Source organism: Mus caroli, chromosome 6, assembly GCF_900094665.2.
Source record: "Mus caroli chromosome 6, CAROLI_EIJ_v1.1, whole genome shotgun sequence".
Classification (NCBI taxonomy): Eukaryota; Metazoa; Chordata; class Mammalia; order Rodentia; family Muridae; genus Mus; species Mus caroli.
In genome coordinates, this window is record NC_034575.1 from 145,967,909 (window position 1) to 145,989,723 (window position 21,815).

General features: G+C 42.8%; 1 protein-coding gene across 5 annotated transcripts in view; it reads right to left on the reverse strand.

Moving 5' to 3' along the window:
• Window positions 1-21,815, reverse strand: part of Tmtc1 (transmembrane O-mannosyltransferase targeting cadherins 1) — a 319,404-nt gene that overhangs the window by 19,930 nt on the left and 277,659 nt on the right. For all 5 annotated transcript variants that reach the window (XM_029478419.1, XM_029478417.1, XM_029478418.1 and 2 more), the window contains 2 exons: window positions 20,706-20,849; window positions 7,599-7,707 (listed from right to left, as the gene is read on the reverse strand). In XM_029478419.1, coding sequence (XP_029334279.1) covers window positions 7,599-7,707; window positions 20,706-20,849 — 253 coding nt within the window. The remainder of the gene's footprint in view (window positions 1-7,598; window positions 7,708-20,705; window positions 20,850-21,815) is intronic.

Consider the following 21,815-nt stretch of genomic DNA (forward strand, 5'->3'; position numbering starts at 1 on the left):
GACTTGCAAACTTTATATGCCCCAGGACAGGGGAATGCCAGGGCCAGGGGAATGGGAATGGGTGGGTAGGGAAGTGGGGGCGGGGTATGGGGGACTTTTGGGACAGCATTGGAAATGTAATTGAGGAAAATACGTAATAAAAAAAAAAAAGAATTTTCTTCTCTTTCTAAAACATAAACAAATAATTGAAAGCTATTGTTCCCAAATTTCTCCACTGAAATAGCTAGCTGGAAAGGGTAATCAATACTTTGAATGGCAGAAGTCAGGACTAAAAAAGTCCTAGAAAATCAGAAATTTCAGGTAGAGACAAAGAACTTTGGTAAAAACATATCATTCTGTGTAACTTAAAAGCAGTTTTATGAGACTTGTAATAAAAGGAGGCCTCAGCTTGCCACTGAGCAGCTCTGTTAATAGCCAGACCTCAGAAGCAAGACCAGAGCAGCTCAGACAGAAGCTTAGTGCAGGACAGGCCCGCAAGGTGTTGATGTGCTAGTGAAGCAGCCCCAAGCTGTGAGCCCTGAGCAAAGCTACTGCCCAGTGAAACTATGCAAACATTGTAACTTTAGAGATGGTCTCTAGGATTGCACTGCCTGCTGTACTCCAGAGAATTTTCTAGTCTCTTTTCTTTCTAGTCCATCTTTTCTAGTCTCTGTGCTGAAACCCATCAGCAAGAGGCTTTAAGACTGTGCATGGCCTGGCCTTTAGTGACCATCACACTCCCAGACTCCTGGGCTCACACAGGCCTATTTGTCAGTCCTATTTACTATTCTATGCTCTTAAGGACTTCCTGGACCTTTATCACTGTTCCCAGTCTGCCAAAGCTAAGGACTTAACTGCAGGCATGGGTAGAGCTTGAAAGCTTACAGAGTATCCTTACAAGAGAGGGTTTCCCAGTAGAACTCTGAAGCATCATTTTTTGTCTGATCAATTGTTCCTGGCTTGGTGAGATATCTGTTTAATCTTCATATTAGCACAATAGTATAATAAATGTTTATGTGAATAAACCAAGCATATTAAACCAAGCATATTCAAAAGGTATCCAATTGCCAAGTGCCTCACGGCCCATATGCCATGCTCTCTGCAAACTTGAAAATAAATGTACATCCTTTCACACAGCCTTTGGAAACTTGACTGCACATGGGAGATTTTATTCTGTCATTGCTTCCAGTGTGACACTAGTCCTCAACCACAATCAGCATGTGTGTAGGCTCTGTGTGCGGCAGATAGTAGCTCTGCTCATGGAGAGGGTGTGCAGGCTGACTGAGGTTTAAGAATATCGCTTCCATATTTTCTGGGGTTTGAAAGTCTAAGATGCTGTTAGAGGTGACAGTGGAAAGGGGTTGTTTCAAAGTCTATCAAGTCCAAGGGTTTTCCTCAACTCCTGTTTGCCACATTGTGTATCAGAAACCTTGTTTTATCCCAAAAGAATTTCAGAGGTTAAGATAAGATGTGTAGACTCAGAGAAAGGAGGGGCCCTGAGTTCTGCCCAATAGCTGTCCTATTTCTTGTGTGAAAACCAATTGCCTTAAGGGTAGAAGAACCCTTCAGACTTTTCAGTGAGATTCTAGGATCCTAAAGCATTTCACAATAACCTTCCCTCTAGAGTAGGAAAATGGCTAAAGGAAGTGCATTTTGTCAGAAAAGATGAAGGTCTTCTGTGTAATTTGTCTTCATAACTGTTGAGCTCCAACTGTGAGAAATTCAATAATTTTTATATCAGTTTGCCATGTTTCCACAGAAAATAACTTAATCAGGAAATAATTTCAAATATCCTATCTGAAACTCCTGAAATTCAGCTAAGGAAAAAAAAATATGTTATCCTTTAGAAATTTTTGCCTGAAAAATGCCTTTGTTTCATTGAACATACAAACAACAAATGGCCACTTGGTTAAGGTCTGCCTACTGTGTTAGTGATGTGATGGTCCTGGGTCCTAATATGAATGTCAAGGTCAGTGAACATCTGGACCACTTTAAAGTGGTATCTTTAACTGAACTCAGAGTTCATCAATTTAGAAAACGAAAACAGCAAGAAACTTTGGAATATCCACTAAAGACCATTACTTTTCACAGTATTGACACACAAATGGTTTATCTGTATATAAACAATGATACTAATTAGAGTGGAGCCAGACAGCAGTAGGAATATATCCAAGACCATGCTTTCCCTAAAGAAATCTGTGGTTAGAGGAAGATAAGTCTGAAACACTAAAAATCAATGTTTTGTTTTAATTTTTTAATGTGATGTGGTGTAGGTGTGTATGTATATGTGTGTGTGCACACACTTGCATGAACTCATGTGTAAGTATGTGCATTTGTGGTATACATGCATGTGTGTGTGTGTGTGTACATTTGTTGAGGGCATGGATGGGGGGGCTTGAGGTTGACAGTGAGAGTCTTCCTTGATAGTGCCCCACTTTATGTATTGAGGAAGGTTTTCTCAACTGAACCTGGCCTGAGGATCCCCTGTCTCTGCTTCCCAAGTGCTGGGATTACTGGTAGGAATCATGCCTACTTCACTTTTTATGTGGAGTCTGAGGATCTGAATTCCAGTCTTTAAGCTTTCTCAGCAAGCACTTTCCCTACTCAGCTATCTTCCTGGCCCACATGGTTTAGATTTCATTTCAGGATAGTAACCCAAGAAATGAAAATACATGACATATATAAACATGATACAATTTGTATGCTGATGTCATGGTTCGAGGGTGAAATGTCTCTTTCAAGCCATTTGGTTCCCAGCTGTGTTGCTGGTTTGCAAACAGAATCTCTAGGATGTGGGTTCTAGGTAGAGGAAGTGGGTCATTGGAAGCAATTCTTGAGATTTATAGCTGGACCTCCTTCCTGTCTGCTTTCTGGACCATTGAGATGTGAATAGATAGTGGTCAAATATTCCCACCACAGAACCACCTGCCATCATGACTTTCCCTCCATGACAAACTGCACCAACAAATGGTGAGCAGAATAACCCCCTCCTCCTGAGCTGCATTTGTGGGGTTCATGTTCACAGCAACAGGCAAAATGCTGAACACAGAGATCTCCGGAAATAGAATTCAACGCAAAATGGAGAAGTGAACAAGGTTTGGGGAGGAACTGGAAACTGAATTGTTTTACAAGCAAGAAGGGATTTAGAAAGAAAGAAAAGATGATCCTGAAAAAGGTGAACTGTATAAAGAGGTATCAGTTCATCAAGAGACCCCAAGACAACAGACTTGGGTATCACTTGTAGATATAACTGAACATTGCTTGAAGTTGTGGTGTTTCTTCTTTAAGAGCAATAATTCAGTGTCTACTGCCTGCCTAGGGAGCTGGAAGAAAAGATCTGAGTTGGAAACTATTTGTACAATCACCACACCCACCTCATTGTTGATAATGAAATCAAGGCAGGAACATGAACTGAATATGAATTAAGAAAAAGGCAAATGTAGAAGTAAGAACAGCACAAGAGAGAAGCAGACAGTGAAGTCCAGATGGCCACCAGTTGAGGTGAGATGAAAAGGGGAGACAGAATTGACCTTCCTAGAAAATATAAGATCTTCATGTACCAGATTAAGAGGAAAATAAAAACTAAATGTAATTTAGGAGAAACATGCAGTCTTTCCAAGACTGAAGCACAGATCTCCCACTCTCAAGATCTGCCACGTCATAAAGACTCAATGAATGGAGTAAGAGATGATTGCTATGACCTCACAGCTGCTTCTCACACTAGACCCCAGGGCAGGGCAGGGCAGGGCAGGGCAGGGCACGGCAGGGCAGGGCATCACAATAAGGTACAACTCAATGAGAGGTCTGGAGTGGGGACTGCACACTCTCCAAGTTTATTTATTCACACAACTGGAATCTACTAACTGCATACAGCCTGGCAGGTGTGAGACTACTACAATAATTACAATAAATGTCCTTACAGAGTCAAACATTCTAGAGGTGGATGAAAGAGCACTAGCCCACCGAGTTATGTTAGATAACCTAAAGCTGTGAGAAATAAATACACAGGAGGACAAAGTGATGGGAGACATGACAGAAAGTAGACAAAGGGTCAACATGGTACTGTGTAGGCGGAGACTGCACGGCAGGAGGGAAGACGGATCTGGGTAGAGATGTGTGGTGGTTGAGGAAAATGCCTACACAATGAGGTGCCTGACATGCCTAGGTCAAAGGCAGAGGCAGGGTGTGTCTCTCTGAGAGAGGAAAGGGTCAGGGTGAAGAGAAAACGTGATCCCAGGGGATGCAGGCCGTCTTTTCCCTGTGAGCCAAAAGTTGTCAAGGACTGAAAGCATACATCATGGAGGATCACATTAATTAATTAAACACTGTAAAAAGTCAACATGCAAGGAAGTCATCTATTCCAGATAGCCTTTCTGACTACAGCCTATCTACACTGTTTAGAGAACACTGTGCTTCTCTATCTGCAGGTGCAACAAACCTCAGATCAAAAATAGTCAAGAAAGGGGCTGAGAACACAGTTCAGGGGTAAACCTTATAAGCTTATATGTATGTCTTGTGTGCCTGAATATGAATCCCTAGTTTCACACATGGCCATGTGTATCTGTAACCTCAGTGATCTGGGCAAAGACAGGCAGACCCCAGAAACTCACCGGCTAGCTAGTGTATCCAAAAGAGTAAACTCTGGCCCAGTGAGAGATGCTGACTCAAAAGAATAAGGCAGAAGGCAAAAGAAAAAGTTATTAGATATCTTTTTCTGGTACACATACACACACAAGTAACACTCAGAAAATACTGTGCCTACACTGAAGTTTCTTGTGTTTAGTCCCTAATTAATAAAGTATAGCAGCTATTTCTATAGCTAGTGTACACTGCACTAAGTTGAAGTAATTTAATGATGTGCATAGGAGTTGTTTATCTATGATGTCACTTTATATCTGGGACCCACAAATCCACAGATTTTTATGTCTGAGGAACAGTCTAGAAATGGCTGTATTAAAACACAGTTTATAACTTCTGTCAGTTGAATATTCATAGACTATTCTAATTTTGCTACTGGTTGGAACTTATAAAATGTTTAAAATGCAACTTGTAGCCTGAGTAACCAATGTGTGGGTCAAACCATTCCTTATGTTTAGCTAGCGGCTGCTCCAAGGCATCTCAGTTTGACTTTTAAAAGAGGACTGGCAATTGATTGACAGCAGAACCTACAGCTATCAGGGTCACTTTCATGTGTCAACAAAAGCAAAGCATCCGTTTATAGAAGATAACGCATGTGCATTCCCCAGGGCAAGGGGTAGACAAACACCACAGACCCTGAAAATTGGTTTCAAGTCATTCAGACAAGTGAAAAGGAGACAGGGATTCAGAACACAACTGCTCATGCCAGAGATGGTCTCCTGGGAGCCTGCCTTGCCATCTGTTCTTCCCTAGCAGGTTTTAAGATACAAAATCATCATAGCACAAGTAAACAGTAATAAAAACATGGAATGTGAGACCACACAGGAGTTCATTCTGGAAGGAATGCCAAAGCTCTGGCTAGAAAACCCCTAAACAAAAGGGAGCACCCGCTCCCCCACCCCCACTGCCTCTCAGAAGCAAGCAACATAGGGAGAACAGACAGACTGGAGCTCACAAAGGGTTGGAGGTTAGTATATTTCTCTGTGATTTTTTAATTAAAAAGTTTTTAGAAACAATAGCAAATGTTGTGTATTATTCTTGACATACTTTGTCTCCAAATGACAGCAGAGACACATCACCGGACAATAGTATCCTTCTGCCTTTGATGCCCCTCTCCTTGTACAGTGAGAAAATTGGGCTTCTAGTGTTGATCAAGAACAAACTGAGATGAGAACTAGAGTTTGACAGGAGCTGCAATTATTAGTTATGACAATGAGAATTGTGTTTTCAGCCTTCGCCGTGCTGCCGCTCCCTAACACCAGAGCCACCTCTAGCTTGCCAAACTCCAGCAGAAGGAGAGAGGGAGGGGGGTAAGTAAGGAGGTGTCCATACCAAGGTTCATACAAAGCAGACTGCCCGAAAATCCACCCGTGGTAAAGCACCCAGGAAACAACTGGCTACAAAAGCCGCTCACAAGAGTGCACCCTCTACTGGAGGGGTGAAGAAACCTCATAGTTACAGGCCTGGTACTGTGGCACTCTGAAATCAGACTCTATCAGAAGTCTACTGAACTTCTGACTCACAAGCTCCCCTTTCAGCTTCTGGTGCAAGAAATTGCTCAGGATTTCAAAATAGATCTGTGCTTCCAGAGGGCAGCTATTGGTGCTTTGCAGGAGGCAAGTGAGGCCTATCTGGTTGGCCTTTTTGAAGATACCAACCTGTGGGTGGGCTATCCATGCCAAATGTGTAACAATTATGCCAAAAGATATCCAGCTATCATACCGCATACACGAAGAACATGCTTAAGAGTCCACTATGAGGTAAAACATTTCATTCTCAATTTTTTTAATATCTCTTAATATCAATGGATTCAATTCCCCAATAAAAAAATATAGACTATCAGACTGATTACGTAAACAGGACCCAACATTTTGCTGTATACAGGAAACCCACCTCAGTGACAAAGACAGACACTACCTCAGAGAAAAAGGCTGGAAAACAATTTTCCAAGCAAATGGTCCCAAGGAAAAAAGCTGGAGTAGCCACTCTAATATCGAACAAAATCGACTTTCTACCTAAAGTTATCAAAAAAGATAAGGAGGGACACTTTATATGCATCAAAGGTAAAATTTACCAAGAGGAACTCTCAATTCTGAATATCTATGTGCCAAATGCAAGGACATCCACATTCATTGAAGAAACTTTAGTAAAGCTCAAAGCACACATTGCACCTCACACAATAATAGTGGGAGACTTCAACACACCACTTTCATCAATGGACAGATCATGGAAACAGAAACTAAACAGGGACACAGTGAAACTATCAGAAGTTATGGAACAAATGGATTTAACTGATATCTATAGAACATTTTATCCTAAAACAAAAGGATATACCTTCTTCACAGCACCTCATGGTACCTTCTACAAAACTGACTACATAATCGGTCACAAAACAGGCCTTAGCAGATACAAAAATATTGAAATAATCCCATGCACCCTATCAGATCACCATGGACTAAGGCTGATCTTCAATAAAAACTAAATAATAGAAAGCCCACATACACGTGGAAGCTGAACAACACTCTACTCAATGATAACTCGGTCAGGAAGAAATAAAGAAAGAAATTAAAGACTTTTTAGAGTTTAATGAAAATGAAGCCACAACATATCCAAACTTATGGGACACAATGAAAGTCCTAAGAGGAAAATGCATAGCTCTGAGTGCCTCCAAAAAGAATCTGGAGAGAGCACACACTAGCAGCTTTACAACACACCTAAAAGCTCTAGAACAAAAGGAAGCAAATACACCCAAGAGGAGTAGACAGCAGGAAATAATCAAAACTCAGGGCTGAAATCAGCCAAGGGGAAACGAAAAGAACTATACAAAGAATCAACCAAACCAGGAGCTGGTTCTTTGAGAAAATCAACAAGATAGATAAACCCTTAGCCAGACTCACTAGATGATACTGTGATGATACTGGCAAATGCACTTGAAAGTAACATTTAAAGAAACACTTCTGAAATTAAATGGAAACAATTACCTGCTCTGCCAGTAGGGAAGCCAAGCTTGAATAGGCATCAGCAAAATCTGGACCATATTTAATGGATTCCTTCAGCAGCATGATGGCTTCTTCTGTTTTCTCCTGGGACCTGCAGATGACAGAGGGAGGTCACCTTTCACAAGCACTTGCTGTAATCCTATGCTTAGACTTCGACATTTCATATCTTTTAGCAAAGATTAGGTGGTTCATCCTGGATTTTACTGTGTTCGATGTAGATGTTTACTGTGTTTACATGTAGATGTTATGCCAGTTGTGTCTGGATTCTCACTGGAAAGCAGTGAGGAGATACTGGAGATTTGTCACTGACTCTGGCTGCTGTGGTTTGAATGCAGTGAACCCCTGCAGGCTCGTGTCCCTGAGCAACATTTGTTCCCCAGCTAGTGGCATGTGCAGGTGCTGTACGGAAAATTGTGGACTATTAGGTATTGAGGCCTAACTGGATGATGGGAAGGGTGTAGGTGTAGATTACTGGGGAGAGGCCTCAAGGTTTTACAGACTGGATCTACTTCCTGTCCATTTTTTTTTTTTTTTGGCTTGACTGTGGACACAATGCCACCTTTTATAACTGGGAACCCAAGAAAATATTTTCTCTCTTAAATTTCTTGTCAAGTATTTGGTCTTAGTGGCAAAAAAAAAAGTAGCCAACACACCTGCTATGCACTGTTGGGAAGTTTTACTAAAGAGCCTGTAAGCCTGTTAACAAGAAACACTGAACCTCAGGCCAGCACTCTGGGGGACCACCTGGGCAGCATGGAAGTGGGTACAGTGATGTGAAGATGGCCTGTGCTCATTTCTAATAGCACCACAGGTCCAAATCCATTTACAAAAACAATTTTATGTTTATAAATGTGTATCTCTGTATGTAAAGCTCATGTGCAGCTCCAGACGAGGGCACGGGATGCCCTGGATCTGGAGTTATGATCCAATCGACATAGGTCTCACAGGGAACTCAGGCTCTGAAAGAACAACTGGTAATCTTAAAACTACTGAGCTTCACAGTCTGACTTCTTAGTGATGGCTGCTGGTCTAGGACAAACCCGGCTAAGATGGCCAGCTACGGTTTATATCCACAAAAGAAAGCATCATACACAATTTATGAAACTAGAAAACTAGAAAACACTGTGACCAGTGGCTGGAAGGGGAAGTGAATATGTTGTTATGCTCTCACTACAAACTGACTCTGCCTCTGACAGTCGATCTGCTCCAGGACCTGAAGCCTGTGAGTTCTCTCCTCAGGTAAAAAGGCCTCTCCTGTTGGGGCCACAGGGAGACACTGGATCTCACTGCCTCATTCTTAGGCAGTAATCCTTCTGCTTACTGAAATAACTTCCACAAATACTGATTTTCAATGCCAGCTATTGTAAATGTGGAAAATAAAGTGTAATGTGAAGAACAGAAACCCTGGAACCACAGACAGCCCATGGCCTCAAGGATCTAGGCCTAAGCCTTGAGGGAACCTGTTCCAACTGGGGACTAAACCAGAGTCTGGTGCAAGTGTTTTCACTATTCCACTCAGTAAAGACTGTGTACTGGGTGTTCTTATAAATTCTCATGGCATTATGAGTTCAGTCCTTACTGCAGCCCCATGTGACAGATACTGTGAAGAGAAACGTTCACATGCAGCAGAGTCAAATGGCTCGAGCACACCCTAACATCCTCTTGCAAATGTTCCTCCAGTATAACACAACTGCTTTATTTTCTTTAGGACAGGTCCAACTCTGTATGCTAGGTCAGCCTTGAAATTCCTTGAGGAAAAACTCCCACATAAGAACAGTTTAAAATATGACACGAGAATCCTAACACTCTGAGTGTGTGTTCTATGTGGTCTTTGTGTTGGATCCTATTCATTGTTAGCTTTTCTTTATCCTTTTTTAAAAATCCCATAGACCAGTCCAATGGCCTGCACATCGTAAAACTCCAGTAAGTGCTAAATTATTATTATTATTTATTATTATTGTTGTTGTTATTATTATCTTTTTGTTTGTTTTGTTTTGTTTTGTTTTGTTATATTTTATGAGACAGGGTTTCTCTGTATAACAGAGCCCTGGCTGTCCTAGACTCGATCTGTAGATCAGACTGGCCTCCAACTCACAGAAATCCAACTGCCTTTGCCTCCTGAGTGCTAGGATTAAAGGCCTGCAACACCACACCTGGCCCATGCTAAATTATTTTTAAAGCATGTTTTTAGTATTGTTCATGTACTTGCATGTCCTACTTCAGCCTCCTAAGCACTGGGATTTAATCATGGCTACTTATTTTAACTCTCAGAAGTCTACCCTCCGTTGTAAGAGCTTGCTGTTCAGAGTGTGATTTATGTACCTCTGAGAATGTCACCTGGCAGTTTGATGCACAAAAGAACCTCGGGCCCCATTCACACTTCCCAGGTGCTCTGTGTGGGTACTGAGACCTCAGCATACCTACATCACATATTCTCAGGGACAAACAAGGTCATTCATTCCTAACAGCTGCCCTCTCTCCTACTCCCTGCAGGCTCAGGCTCTGTAAGATACAGTCTGAATGTTTCAATGCCAGAAGCAGCTTGTTACCAGTTACCTTCACCTAGGAGGGAGACTCCTATCATAGATCTGAGAGTTAACAGTCATGGTTTCAAAAGTCCTTAGAATTAGGAATTCAGTTTGGTAGATGTGGTGGTCTGAATTAAAATGGTTCTCATAGGCTCATAGGGAGTGGCATTATTTGATGTGTGGCCTTGTTGGAGTAGGAAGTGTGTCACTAAGGGGTGGGTTTCGAGGTTTCAAATGTTTAAGCCAGGCCCAGTGCCTCTCTCTCCCTGCTGTTCCTTCTCCAGCACCATGTCTGCCTGTACAGTGTCATGCTTCCCACCATGATGATAATAGGCTAAACCTCTGGACCGGTAAGTCAGCATTTTTTTTTAACCTTAGTAATTTGACCACTGATTTTATGGTTAGAATTCCAAAGAGTCTTCACTAAGTTTAATTTAGAAATGCTACTTAAATCCAAGGGAAGATATAGACTTACAAAATTAAGGTGGAAAATTAGTCCCTACAGGACATTATTTAGCTGAAAATTCTTCAAAATCAGCAGAAGGGGGGGAAAAACACAATAATTCTATAATAATGGTTTAGTGGTGCCTTTCATTTGTAATAACTCATGTCTGTTAGAATGAAAACTTAGACCTTTCATAAGTGAATGCAGAGAGATTAACTACCACTTAACACAGCCTGTGAATGTATTTCTTGAGGATTCCATTAATGTCCATCTGAATAATACAGTGGAAATAGAGCCATCAAAGCTTCTCCCAGGGAATTCTGAAAAAGAGGGGATCCTGGTAGCTTTTGGTTTTTTTTTTCCCCCTCAAGAGGCTTAGTGAGACACTAAGCACTAGGATCCTAACACTCAGAGAGACCTTTATTAAATGTCAGCCTCCACTATGAGTGGACTTTGGATCTTTGTAGTGGCCCTCACAGGCTTATAGGTTGGAATGCTTGGTCACCAGGGAATGGCACTATTAGGAGGTGTAACCTTGTTGGAGGAAGTATGTCATTGGGGGTAAGCTTTGAGGTTTCAGATGCACAAGCCAGGCCCAGTGTCTCTTCCTGCTGCCTGCTGATGTAAACATAGAATTCTCAACTACCTCTCCAATTCCTTGTCTGTCTACATACCATCATGATCCCACCATGATGATAATGATGATGGACTAAATCTCTGAAATTATAAGCCAGCCCCAATTAAATGCTTTCTTTTATAAGAGCTGCTGCTAAGCTGGGTGGTGGAGGTGCATTTCTTTAATCCCAGCACCTGGGAGGCAGAGACAAATGGATCTCTGTGAGTTTGAGGCTAGCTTAATCTACAGAGTGAGTTTCATCCAGAACAGCCAGGGCTACACAAAGAAACCTTGTCTCAAAAGAAAGAGAAAGAAAGAAACGAAGAGTTACTGTGGTCATAGTGCCTCTTCATGGCAAGAGAACACCACTATGATAATCTACTAATCTTTTGTTTTGTATCTAATCCCACTCTAATAACCTACATATAGTAAAAAACCTCAAAGCCACCCTAATGATGGATGGAGGAATGACAATGAACCCTGCCACTGTAGAGACGCTTTCTCTACTGGAGCGCCCTGGACCACGAGTCACACGCACATAACTCGGCATCATATGAGCTTCAATCATAAATACAAAGCTTTTACAATTTGCAGCAAAATTCAACTCTCTTAAATTACCCCTGCCCCAGGAACTTCCAAAGGCTAAAGTTCCTCAGAATGAGTTCCTGAGACAAGTAATTTCCTCGGAATGGATTTAATAAGAAAAATATCACGTAAAAACTAGATCTTGCTCAGAATGTGACGATCTTGCAGCCCACACCTGTGTTTTCTGCTTCCCTCTTGTCAAGTAAAAGCACGCCCAGAGGCTCACTTCCCTGGCTCCATCTCAGTGAGAGGTATTTAGCAAAGGCATTAAGGATTTGCCACGTTTCCTTTCAGTAATTAGAGACATGTTAAGTTTGTTAATTTACAAAACTTTCTGGATTCCTGTCTGCTGTCCCACATTCATCTCAGCAGAAGCAGCTGCTTGCTTTAAGAAAGAATCGACACAGGATGAATTTAGAAAATATCAGTAGCAGATACAAGGCTGGTAACTTGTAAGCAGCACTAGAGTTCCTCAAGAGTAGGTGGCCATTAACAGAGACCCATAGCTGGACAGCTTATAGTGAATAAGATACTTCAGATTACTCAACCATAAATGTATGTCTGATTCACACTTTTGCCCTCAACACTCAGAGCTCTGTGTTGAAGGAGTAAAAAGACTGTAATAGCCAGAGGTGGTAGATGATATAAGGAGAGAATGTTTCCCAAACATAATAGGATAGGTGTATCAATGAACTCATGATGATTATGCCAGTATTCACAAGACCATGCAAGGTCAAGTCAGACAAAATGCCAGCACAGAGGTGGGGAAGTAGGCACAAAGTATCTTGAGGGGGAAAAAAAAGGAAAGAAAAGAAAGAAGAAAAGGAAAAAGGGAAAGGAAAAAGGGAAAGGAACCCCACCCAGCCTGCTGGTGGAGTAAAGGGTGGGCAGCAGGCTGTGGGCAGCAGGCGCTCCTCTGTATGGAGTGGGGGTGGGCAGCAGGCGCTTCTGGGGTCCTCTGTGTCACTCTGCTTCTGATACTGTATCGTTGTGCTTTACTATTATTGGATCAAAAATGAGATTTCCACAAATGAAGAAGACTTCGATTTCTACATTTATGGCAGGAGATAGCACCAGCTCTTCTGAAGAACTGGTATGTAAAATTCAAGCTACAGTTATTGCAGAAGATGGTCTTTGTAAGCATGAGCTTTCTAGGGCTCTGCCTCTCTACACAGGGTGGGAAGAACTGCTAAGTGATCATGGCTAGTGCAGTGGACAAAGCCTACTACACAAACACAAGGACCTGAGCTTGACCCCTAGCAGGTAAGTGTGATATTACACTTGTATTTCCAGCAGATGGAGACAGGTGGATCTGGGGTTCTGAGACTCACTGGCCAGCCAGCCTAGCCTAGCCTACACAACAAGTACCAGGGCAAAGAGAGGTTCTATCTCAAAAAACACAGTAGACAACACATGAGGCTTACCTCTGTCCTTCACACTCATGCACATGTGTCCCCCACATACATACATACACACACCAGATACAGACCACACACAGAGAGATGCTCATTGCAGCTAAAATTCAAGGACAAGATCACAGTCACACCTCTCCCCACTGATCCACCCTGCCAGACAGAAAGTGAGGTGTTGATGGTGCAAAGTCCCAGAGTGTGTGTCCACAAGGCATTGACATGGTGAAGGCTGAGATCAATCGCATAAGGGCCAACACAGAGCACAGCTCCAGAAGCTTTGGTCCCAGGTCTTTCTCCGTGGGTGTGGGGCATATCATCACCCTGGGAGATCACTGCATTGCACTCGGGTAAGAGAACACCTGCCTCCTGAGGCTCAGGACATACAGAGCCAGTTCTGGGCTACAGATGTGTGAAGGTAGTGCCAAACCAATTATCACATCAAGATCAAAACTAGTCCCAAGTAGCATGACTTCAAAGCACATACACATGCTAAGCCCTGTAGGAACTTCAATAGGGCAGGAACATGGTTCTACCACTGGGATCTGGAGGAGAGGTGGCAAGGAATTGTCCACAGCTGGGGGCTAAGTGGATGAGTCATTGTGCTGGGTTTCTGCTAGGCACTGGACTAGGTACTGTTTCTGTCCATCTCATCTTCAGTTGCTGAGTGACTTGGGCCAGATGTGGTCCCCAACCCTGACTGTACAGTGTCTCAGCAAAGGTGGATGTTGCAGCAGCTATTTCTGTGGCTGAAGAGAAAGGGACTTTTAAGTTCTTTTTTTTGTTTTGTTTCTTTGTTTGTTTGTTTTTTGATACAGGGTTTCTCTGTGTAGACCTGGCTGTCCTGGAACTCACTCTGTAGACCAGGCTGGCCTCAAACTCAGAAATCCACCTGTCTCTGCCTCCCAAGTGCTGGGATTAAAGGCATGCGCCACCACTTGCCCGACTTTTAAGTTCTTTATCCATACTTCTGTTAGGAGACTAGAAGCCCATTTTGTAGGTAAGCCACAGACTCTTACATAGGATCAGCTGGTCCGTCTTCTACTTAAGTGAAAAGATCTGAGCCTCCTAGCAACTATCATCTTAAGCTGTTCAACTAATGGCACAGGCAGTGTATGGCTGCCTGTCTTTCATTCCTTATTAATGTGAGGCCAGGATATCAAGTTTCAGACTGGACATGAGATACTACTATGTTTCTATGTTAGATAGTAACAGCTAATAACTACTTCACCTTCACTGGGTGCTGGTTCCTATATTAAGTGTTTATATGCATTGTATTTAGTACTTAAGGAAAAGGGCAATTTCTAGAATTATTTCTACATAAGCAGTTACAGACACAATAAGATAAAACTGCTGCACTGCAGATACATGTTAACCAGAGATCAGCACATGGTAGCATCTACCTGTCCTAAGAAAGGAAGGGCATGATCTGATGTCACAGAAAACACTGAAATATCAAGGCTCTCTCTGTGGTTCATTGGCATGCAATCCTATTCTAGTCAATTATGTCTGAACTAGAGAGTTATGGGGTGATACCCCTACTGCTCTGGTAGACAATAAGAAAAGGGTAATCTTTCTTGTCAGTTGGAGGAAGGTAGCATGAAGGGTGAGGGCAGAAAGCCCATGTGCTACCCAGAAGACAGGCTGGGAAGACTGGACTCTGTGGAAAGCAGAAGAGGAGGGAAGCTGGCAGGACTGGCAATGAGATCCTTAGAAGAGGAGGAGTCCTTAAGGCAAGGCTTCCCTCCCCAAGTGTTTCCTGAAGGCCATAGATAGGTATAAGAACACAGCACATACACATGGCCCTCTTTCTGCCCTTCCTGCTTCTCTTTCTAGTGTATAAAGAACATTTTTTAACTTGGAAGCTTTTGATTACTGCCTCCCCTCAACAACCTGAATAGCAAATTGAGCTTCTGTGCCAAAGCAAAACCCTGCTGGACTGACTCAGGATAAAGGCTGAAGTGCTGGTGCCCTAAAATATGACTGTGTCCACAAAAGAGGTTCCCAGAGACTGCTATGCTGCCACCAGACTTTAGCTGGACCACTCCTTCCTTAAGCCATGTCACTCTGGGTCTGTACTATGGAGCTTAGGGCAGTTTAATTGCAAAGGCACAGAGAGAATGAAGACTGGAGGCTCTTGAGAATTCTTGGACTTGACAAGGCAGACTGGCCTGCTGCATTATCTTCTGCTAGAAATATCTGTGCGGGGAGTGTGGATGATAATCTTTTCAAAGAGTGTAAACAAAGCCAGGCTCCTTTAAGGCTGCTTCCTGTGGAACTCTGCTCTGGCCTGCACTGTGATTATCACAGCAAGAGAACTCTAGTAAGGACTTAAGACTCAAGAATCATGGTGTGAGCATAGTTGTGGGGGCAATGCTCACAGAAGTCCTATAAGACTGCTGTGTGTCTTTTGTTTGTTAGTCATGGGGTCACAGCCATATTCTCATTTCCCAGATAAAGCTGTTGGATAGCCACTGACTGAGAGGAGGACAGTGGACATGGAATATTTTCAATGAACTGGTTCAACTTTAAGCCTTGCTAAGGGCCTCAGTCAATGTAGTCTGACAGTTGTTGCTCACATACTGACCACTGGACAGCATCAGCTGGGTTTGGGTTTACAGAGAACAGAAGAGCAGAGTAGTGAGGGACAAAAATCCTGAAAGCTAAGACAGTTAGGCCTGGTGCCAATACAATGAACACAGGTACTCCTGAGTCCATAGAGAGGATGGGGAGGAGTAGGTGTTAGATAAAGGGACAAAATAATGGCATGTGATATTTAATAGAGGAAGTCTAACAAGACTGTGAACAGATCTGATGACAAAAAGGTCTTGAAATAAAACCACTACAGAGAAGAGACACAAGGTGACAGTTCATAATCACAGCCCTTCAGAGCTCAGCAGGAGTGAAGAGAATGGGAGAAAGGTGAGCAGAGGTCAGAATCCAGATGTAACTAGGAAGACAAAGTCTGCACACTTAAAAAGTTAGTGGCACAGCCATGTTGGAAAGTACCCAAGCGCAGTGGAGATGGACAGCCTTGGAGAGAAGGATGAATAGAACCTGGTTGCTGACATAAATACTGAAGTTTGTAGGGCTGAGGAAGCTATGGAATTGTGGGGAGCAGGCCTAGAGCAAGAGTGGGGTCACAGCATGTCCAAAACCCAGAAATCTCATCCTGAGACAGGCAAGATTAGGACTCCTCCTCCATGTCCTGGGCCTGCATGTCCTGGGGCACATAGATCAATGCCACCACCTTTGCTCCACCAGAGGAAGTCATGTAGATGGTAACCAGGTCAAACTTTCTTTTCCCATACAAGGACATATTCAGAAGCACCTGGAATTCCTCCTTATGCAAATGAGGCATTCCCAGTACTCTGGCCTGGGCCAATGATGTGCCTACTCACCCTCCAAAGGTTTAAATAGCCTGTGTTCCCCTCAGTAAAATGAGCTGCTAAATGAAGCTGCCTCCCCAGAAGTCTGTCTCTCATCCAGCTCACTTGCCATCGTCCCTGGCTGGTCTGCCTTGCTTTCCCTCTCAAGTCCCTGGTCTGATTGAGGGCATCATGCAATTAAGAGAGGGGGAGCAGAGCAGGAATGACAAGGTTCACTACTGATGACTGCAGGGGAGTGAAAAGTGCTGTCTGGTGCTTCAGTTGGTGCTGGTGTTAGAAGAGCGTAGAGAATACTACGAGAGGCAGAGCTGAAGATGCAGATGGCATCATGAGATGATGAGCTGGGCTTTGGAAACTGGAGAAGATGTACAGAGGTGTAGGCATGAAGTAGACCAAGATGTGGGAGAACTAGAAGCAGGTTAAGCTAGAAGTCACTACAAATAGGTCACCGTGAGGGTGAGTGGAGGATGTCAGGCCAAGAGGCCGAAGCAGAACACAGCTGATGTGCTCACTTGGTGCATGGTGGACAAGGGCCAGGGAAAGTGCAGTTAGCCACTAACTGGCATTTTGTGCTGAAGTTAAAAAGTGAAGGTTCATGACTGTAATCCTAGTTCTCAGGAAGCAGAGGCAGGTAGATCTCTGAGTTCAAGACTAGCCTAGTCTACAAAGCAAGTTCAGGACAGCCAGTGCTCTGTTACATAGAGATCCCCTGTCTGGAAAAACCAAAAACAGGAAAATAGAGCTGAGAAGTAGCGGTCTGCCATCTTGTGTACACAGGCATCCTTTCCTCTTGTGTGGCTGGTGACCATGCTGGGAGGAAGTGTGCCCCAAACATTTAAACTTCTTACAAAGTAATGGTTACACTTCTGTGCACTCACTCTTTAAGGCAAACACACAGCTGTTCAGCTCTCCACAAGCTAGCAGGGCACCTGTGTACATGCTGTGCTGTTTTTGCCATCAGATCCATGGCAACACAGTAGACTTCTCCATCTTCTGACATGAATGGAACGTTGCTGTAGCAATGGGCAGGGGTAGGACATGAGTCCTTAAATTTCTTCCTTTTATATTTTAGCAACAAATGCCAGCATCTATTTTAATTATGCATTTACATAAATGTTTCCTCATCCCCTTATTTTAAACACTCCCTTGTGTGCTCTTGACACACTGGGGACATCTGCAATCTTTGCTTATCTTGAAAAAAAAATTACAAAAAAAAAAAAAAAACCCACAAGCTTTTCTCACTTCTTTCTTTCTCCTTTTCATTTTTTTTTGATATTTTAACTCTTAAGAAAACCCATTATTAATCAATATGAATTGAGAGCTGCTGCTTCTCAGTCTTCCACCATAGTGTGCTACACAGACTCTCAACAGGGAAGCTACGATATCTCAAGAAATAGCTTGAAAGAGACCATAAACAGGTAGGTAACCCTTAGAGTTCACTACTACAGGGGTGGTGGGGAGCTTCATATAATTCCAAGAATCATAACAACTTGCAGTGAGCTGGCTGGCATTCTTTGACAGAGAAACGTAGTCCTGGACAAAGACCCACGTTTCCTTCAAAGTCAAGATTACTAGTAAATGTCAGTGCTAGCCAAGAAAAAAGCCATCTCTACATATTGGTATTGCACACTTGAAGTATAGCTGCCCTGAGATGGGCTATGAATGTCAAGCATATATTATATTTCACAGACTTAGTTTGTTAGAAAACATGATATCTTATTTGTATCTTCAATGTTTTATGCTAAAAATGTAAAGCACTGTAAAATATTAATCACACACTAAAATAATAATGTAGACATAGTAAGGTTTAATCAAAGATATGACTAAAGTTCATTTTTATATGTTTTAAAGTATGACTTCCTGACATTGCATACACAGTTCTGAAGCTGATTTTAGGAGGCAGCTGATGACCACTTGAGAGCTGACTGGCACTTTCTACCTGGGCCACTACAGTGGTGGAGTCTGCTGAGTTAAAAGGGCTGAGGTTCCTTTAGTCCAAATTTTAGTGCCCTCGTTTATCAAATAGGAATGGGGAGTGGCTGCTTCTTAGTAATATTCAGATCAGTGTTGGCCATATGTAAAGAGGTATGGCTTTATAAAGCAAACTGCAATATCTCAAAAGCTGGCTCAACAGAGAACTAGGGCAAGAATGCTAATAACAGCAGACCTTTGCTTTGCCCCACATTTGCAACATTCTTACCCTTTTCTCGGTTTCTACTCATTGCTACTGGCCCAGAAGCCCATTAGGAGAGGCAGAGGTGAGCTCAGCTCCATCTAAATGCAGACTGGCCCTGCAGTGTTCTGTATTACCTTCCTCTGTCATTTAGCAATGCAACCTCTGGGTAATGAAAATAAACGGAACTGTTTCCTTCAGAAAGGCCATTAGGAAGTCTGTACAAGGCCAGGTAAGCTTTTACAGTTTGCTATTATGTTATCCTGGGAGCTTGGGAGCTATTTAGGAAAAACAGGAAAGGAACATAAAGACAAGGGGTCAAAGAGCAGAGTTCAATCCTGGGTTGATGACAAGCCTAGGTTAGGGTCATAGAGCTCTGCAGGTGCCTTGGGTTCCTGACCTGAGAAATGAGATGAAGATGGTAACACATCTCAGCACAGGTTGTTTTAAAAATTATGTAATGCAGCTATATACAGGCACACATATACTTCAAGTGTACCATGTATATAACTTACTTGTCAGTTACAAAGTTAGCTACTCACATGATTTCATCCACTGGATTCTGAGACTCACACTGAGACATGTCTCTTTCTCCCTTTGCGTGAGTTTTAGGATCCCCATTCCCTCTTCCCTGGTCACATCAGGAAAAGCACCATTAAAAATGAAAGGCCCCAGAAACCAGTGCAGTCTAACACAGATGTAAATCTGGACTGTTAATTTGGGGAACTGCTGGGTGGGAAGGGAAGCCTTATGCTGGTGAGTCAGTAGGTTTTCTCACTGTCCAGCAGTCTTTGCTGTGTTCTAAGCATACTTTCCTATAGAGGAACTCAGATGTCATCAGAGAAGGTAGACTGAATTAACATCTTCAGCTTGTTCCCCAGCAGGAGGAAACAGGACAGAACCCCTGCCCCAGGGCCATGCTGTACAGTTTGAGCACAGAACTCTGGACATCATTCCTGAAAAGGAGTCTCACTCTGCAGCCTGTCATTCAGCTTGGCTGCTTAGAAAAGAAATACACATTGTAAAGGTCTCTGACCAGTGCTATAGAAGCCAGTTCCCTGTGGGGACATCTGTGGGGTTTTCTACCCACTCAGTGATTTGAGCCATAAACAAAAGCACAGACACTGTAGTGCCATTCGAACCTCACAACTTCACATGGAGCTCACAGAGGTTCTAAAGTGAAGTAAAGGAGTTGCCTGCAGCTAGCTGTCTCAGAAACTAGAACCCACCCTTTTCATGCCTTTTGATCTGTTATTATTTTATGCTTTAAGATTTATTTTTATTCATGTGTAGGTGTGTATGTTTCTGTGCACATGTGTTGAGGAGTCTATGAAGTCCAGAAGAGGCATTAGATCCTCTGGAGCTGGAGTTATAGGCAGTTATGAGCTGCCCAAAGTGAGTGCTGGGAGCTCAGTTCTGGTCCACTCAAGAGCAGTGTTTGCTCTTAACTATTGAGCCATCTTAGCAGTCCCTCCTGAGTTTGTTCTAACTCCAGACAAGCCAGGCTTTGTTTTTAACCTTAATCCAAGCTGAGCATGACTCCTGGTCAGGCCTGTCACTTCCCTCAGAGAACACTGCTTTCTTTGAAGTATATTATAGAATATACTTACTTGGAAGGGCTGTATCCTACTGAGCCCTTCATAAAGACTTACAAGGAACTAGAAGCATTGGAAAGCTATTTGCACCATCCTCCACTGTGCAACATAACACATCCTAAGTTTTTTTGGGGCTGTGTAACCTTTCTTAGTGTCCTGTGACAGACAATCTATGGACTGATCTCAGAAAGAAACCCTGAGATATATCACTTTTAACTAACAAGAAATAGAATTAATTGCAATGAGAGTGTACAAACACCTCATCCCTAGGAAGAGGCATCAGTAACACAATGAAATAAGGGTTTCTGGAACTCTGCAGGTCACCTAGCCAGCAGAAGCCAGTACTTACTTGAGGAGATTCCCCAGATTGAAAAGTGCACGGTTGTGCTGCGGGTGGAGCTGCAATGCCTTCTGGTAGTACATCTTAGCTTCTGCCATGTCCTTGGTCAGTGTCCCAAGGTTATTCAGTGCACTTGCATGGCGTGGGTACAGCCTGGAAAATTAAAGTGTGAAACTCAGACTTCTACACTGGCACTTTAAGCATGCCACAGCCTAAATGAACCCTGAAGCCTTCCTTGTAATGGAGTGATTGTGTCATATCTTAAGGGCCAAGTGCTTTTGCATCTAAATCAAAACAACAGCCAAACCTTTAAACTCAGGTATAAGGGAATAAACCCTGATACTGCAAGAGTAAATAATACAAAAATATACAAGGGTAAATACATTTTAGTCCTTCAGAGGCTGCTTATATACCTTCTGCCAAGGGATCTTCCTTGGTGGGAACTATGTTGAGGTCTGACATCCCACCAGTTCCTGTTCAGTTTACAGCTGGTGTGGGGCCCCTCAGGGAGGAATCTTGTCAAATATCTTTGGACCTGAACCTAAGTAAGACTGCCTCGACCAAGAAAAAATGGAAGTTACACGACATATCCCCATAAAAGAACACCTGATCTTGGCCCTTTCTCCCATTTTCTGTAACATCCACTTAGCTTGATACAGTTCTTAGACTCTTGAGAATAGTTCAGACACAAAATTTAACATGCAATGAAGTAAAAGCTAGCCTTCCTAAAATGAAAATAAAAATAAAAAGTAGGGTGGAGTATGTTTTAGCAAGCTAAATTACTCAGATTAAGGGGGTGGGTCAATTCAGTCTTTTATTCATTATAGTAGAACCGACATGCAGTCAGCCCTTTCTGACTGTTCTGGAGTGGACAAACTAACAGGCTTTTGTCACACACCTGTAGAGCAGCCCTTCAATGCAAAAAAAAAAGCCAAGACAATGCTCACCCCAACATGTGCTAATGCAAGTGACATTTTCCCATAAGTCAACTCATTTAAAATTCCTTATGTAATGCATAGGGGAAAGGGAGCCTGGGGGAAATGAACTAAAGCAGTAGGTCTCTCCCTCCCTCTCCCTCCTCTCTTTTTCCTGTCTCTCTCTCTTTCTTTTTTTTTTTTT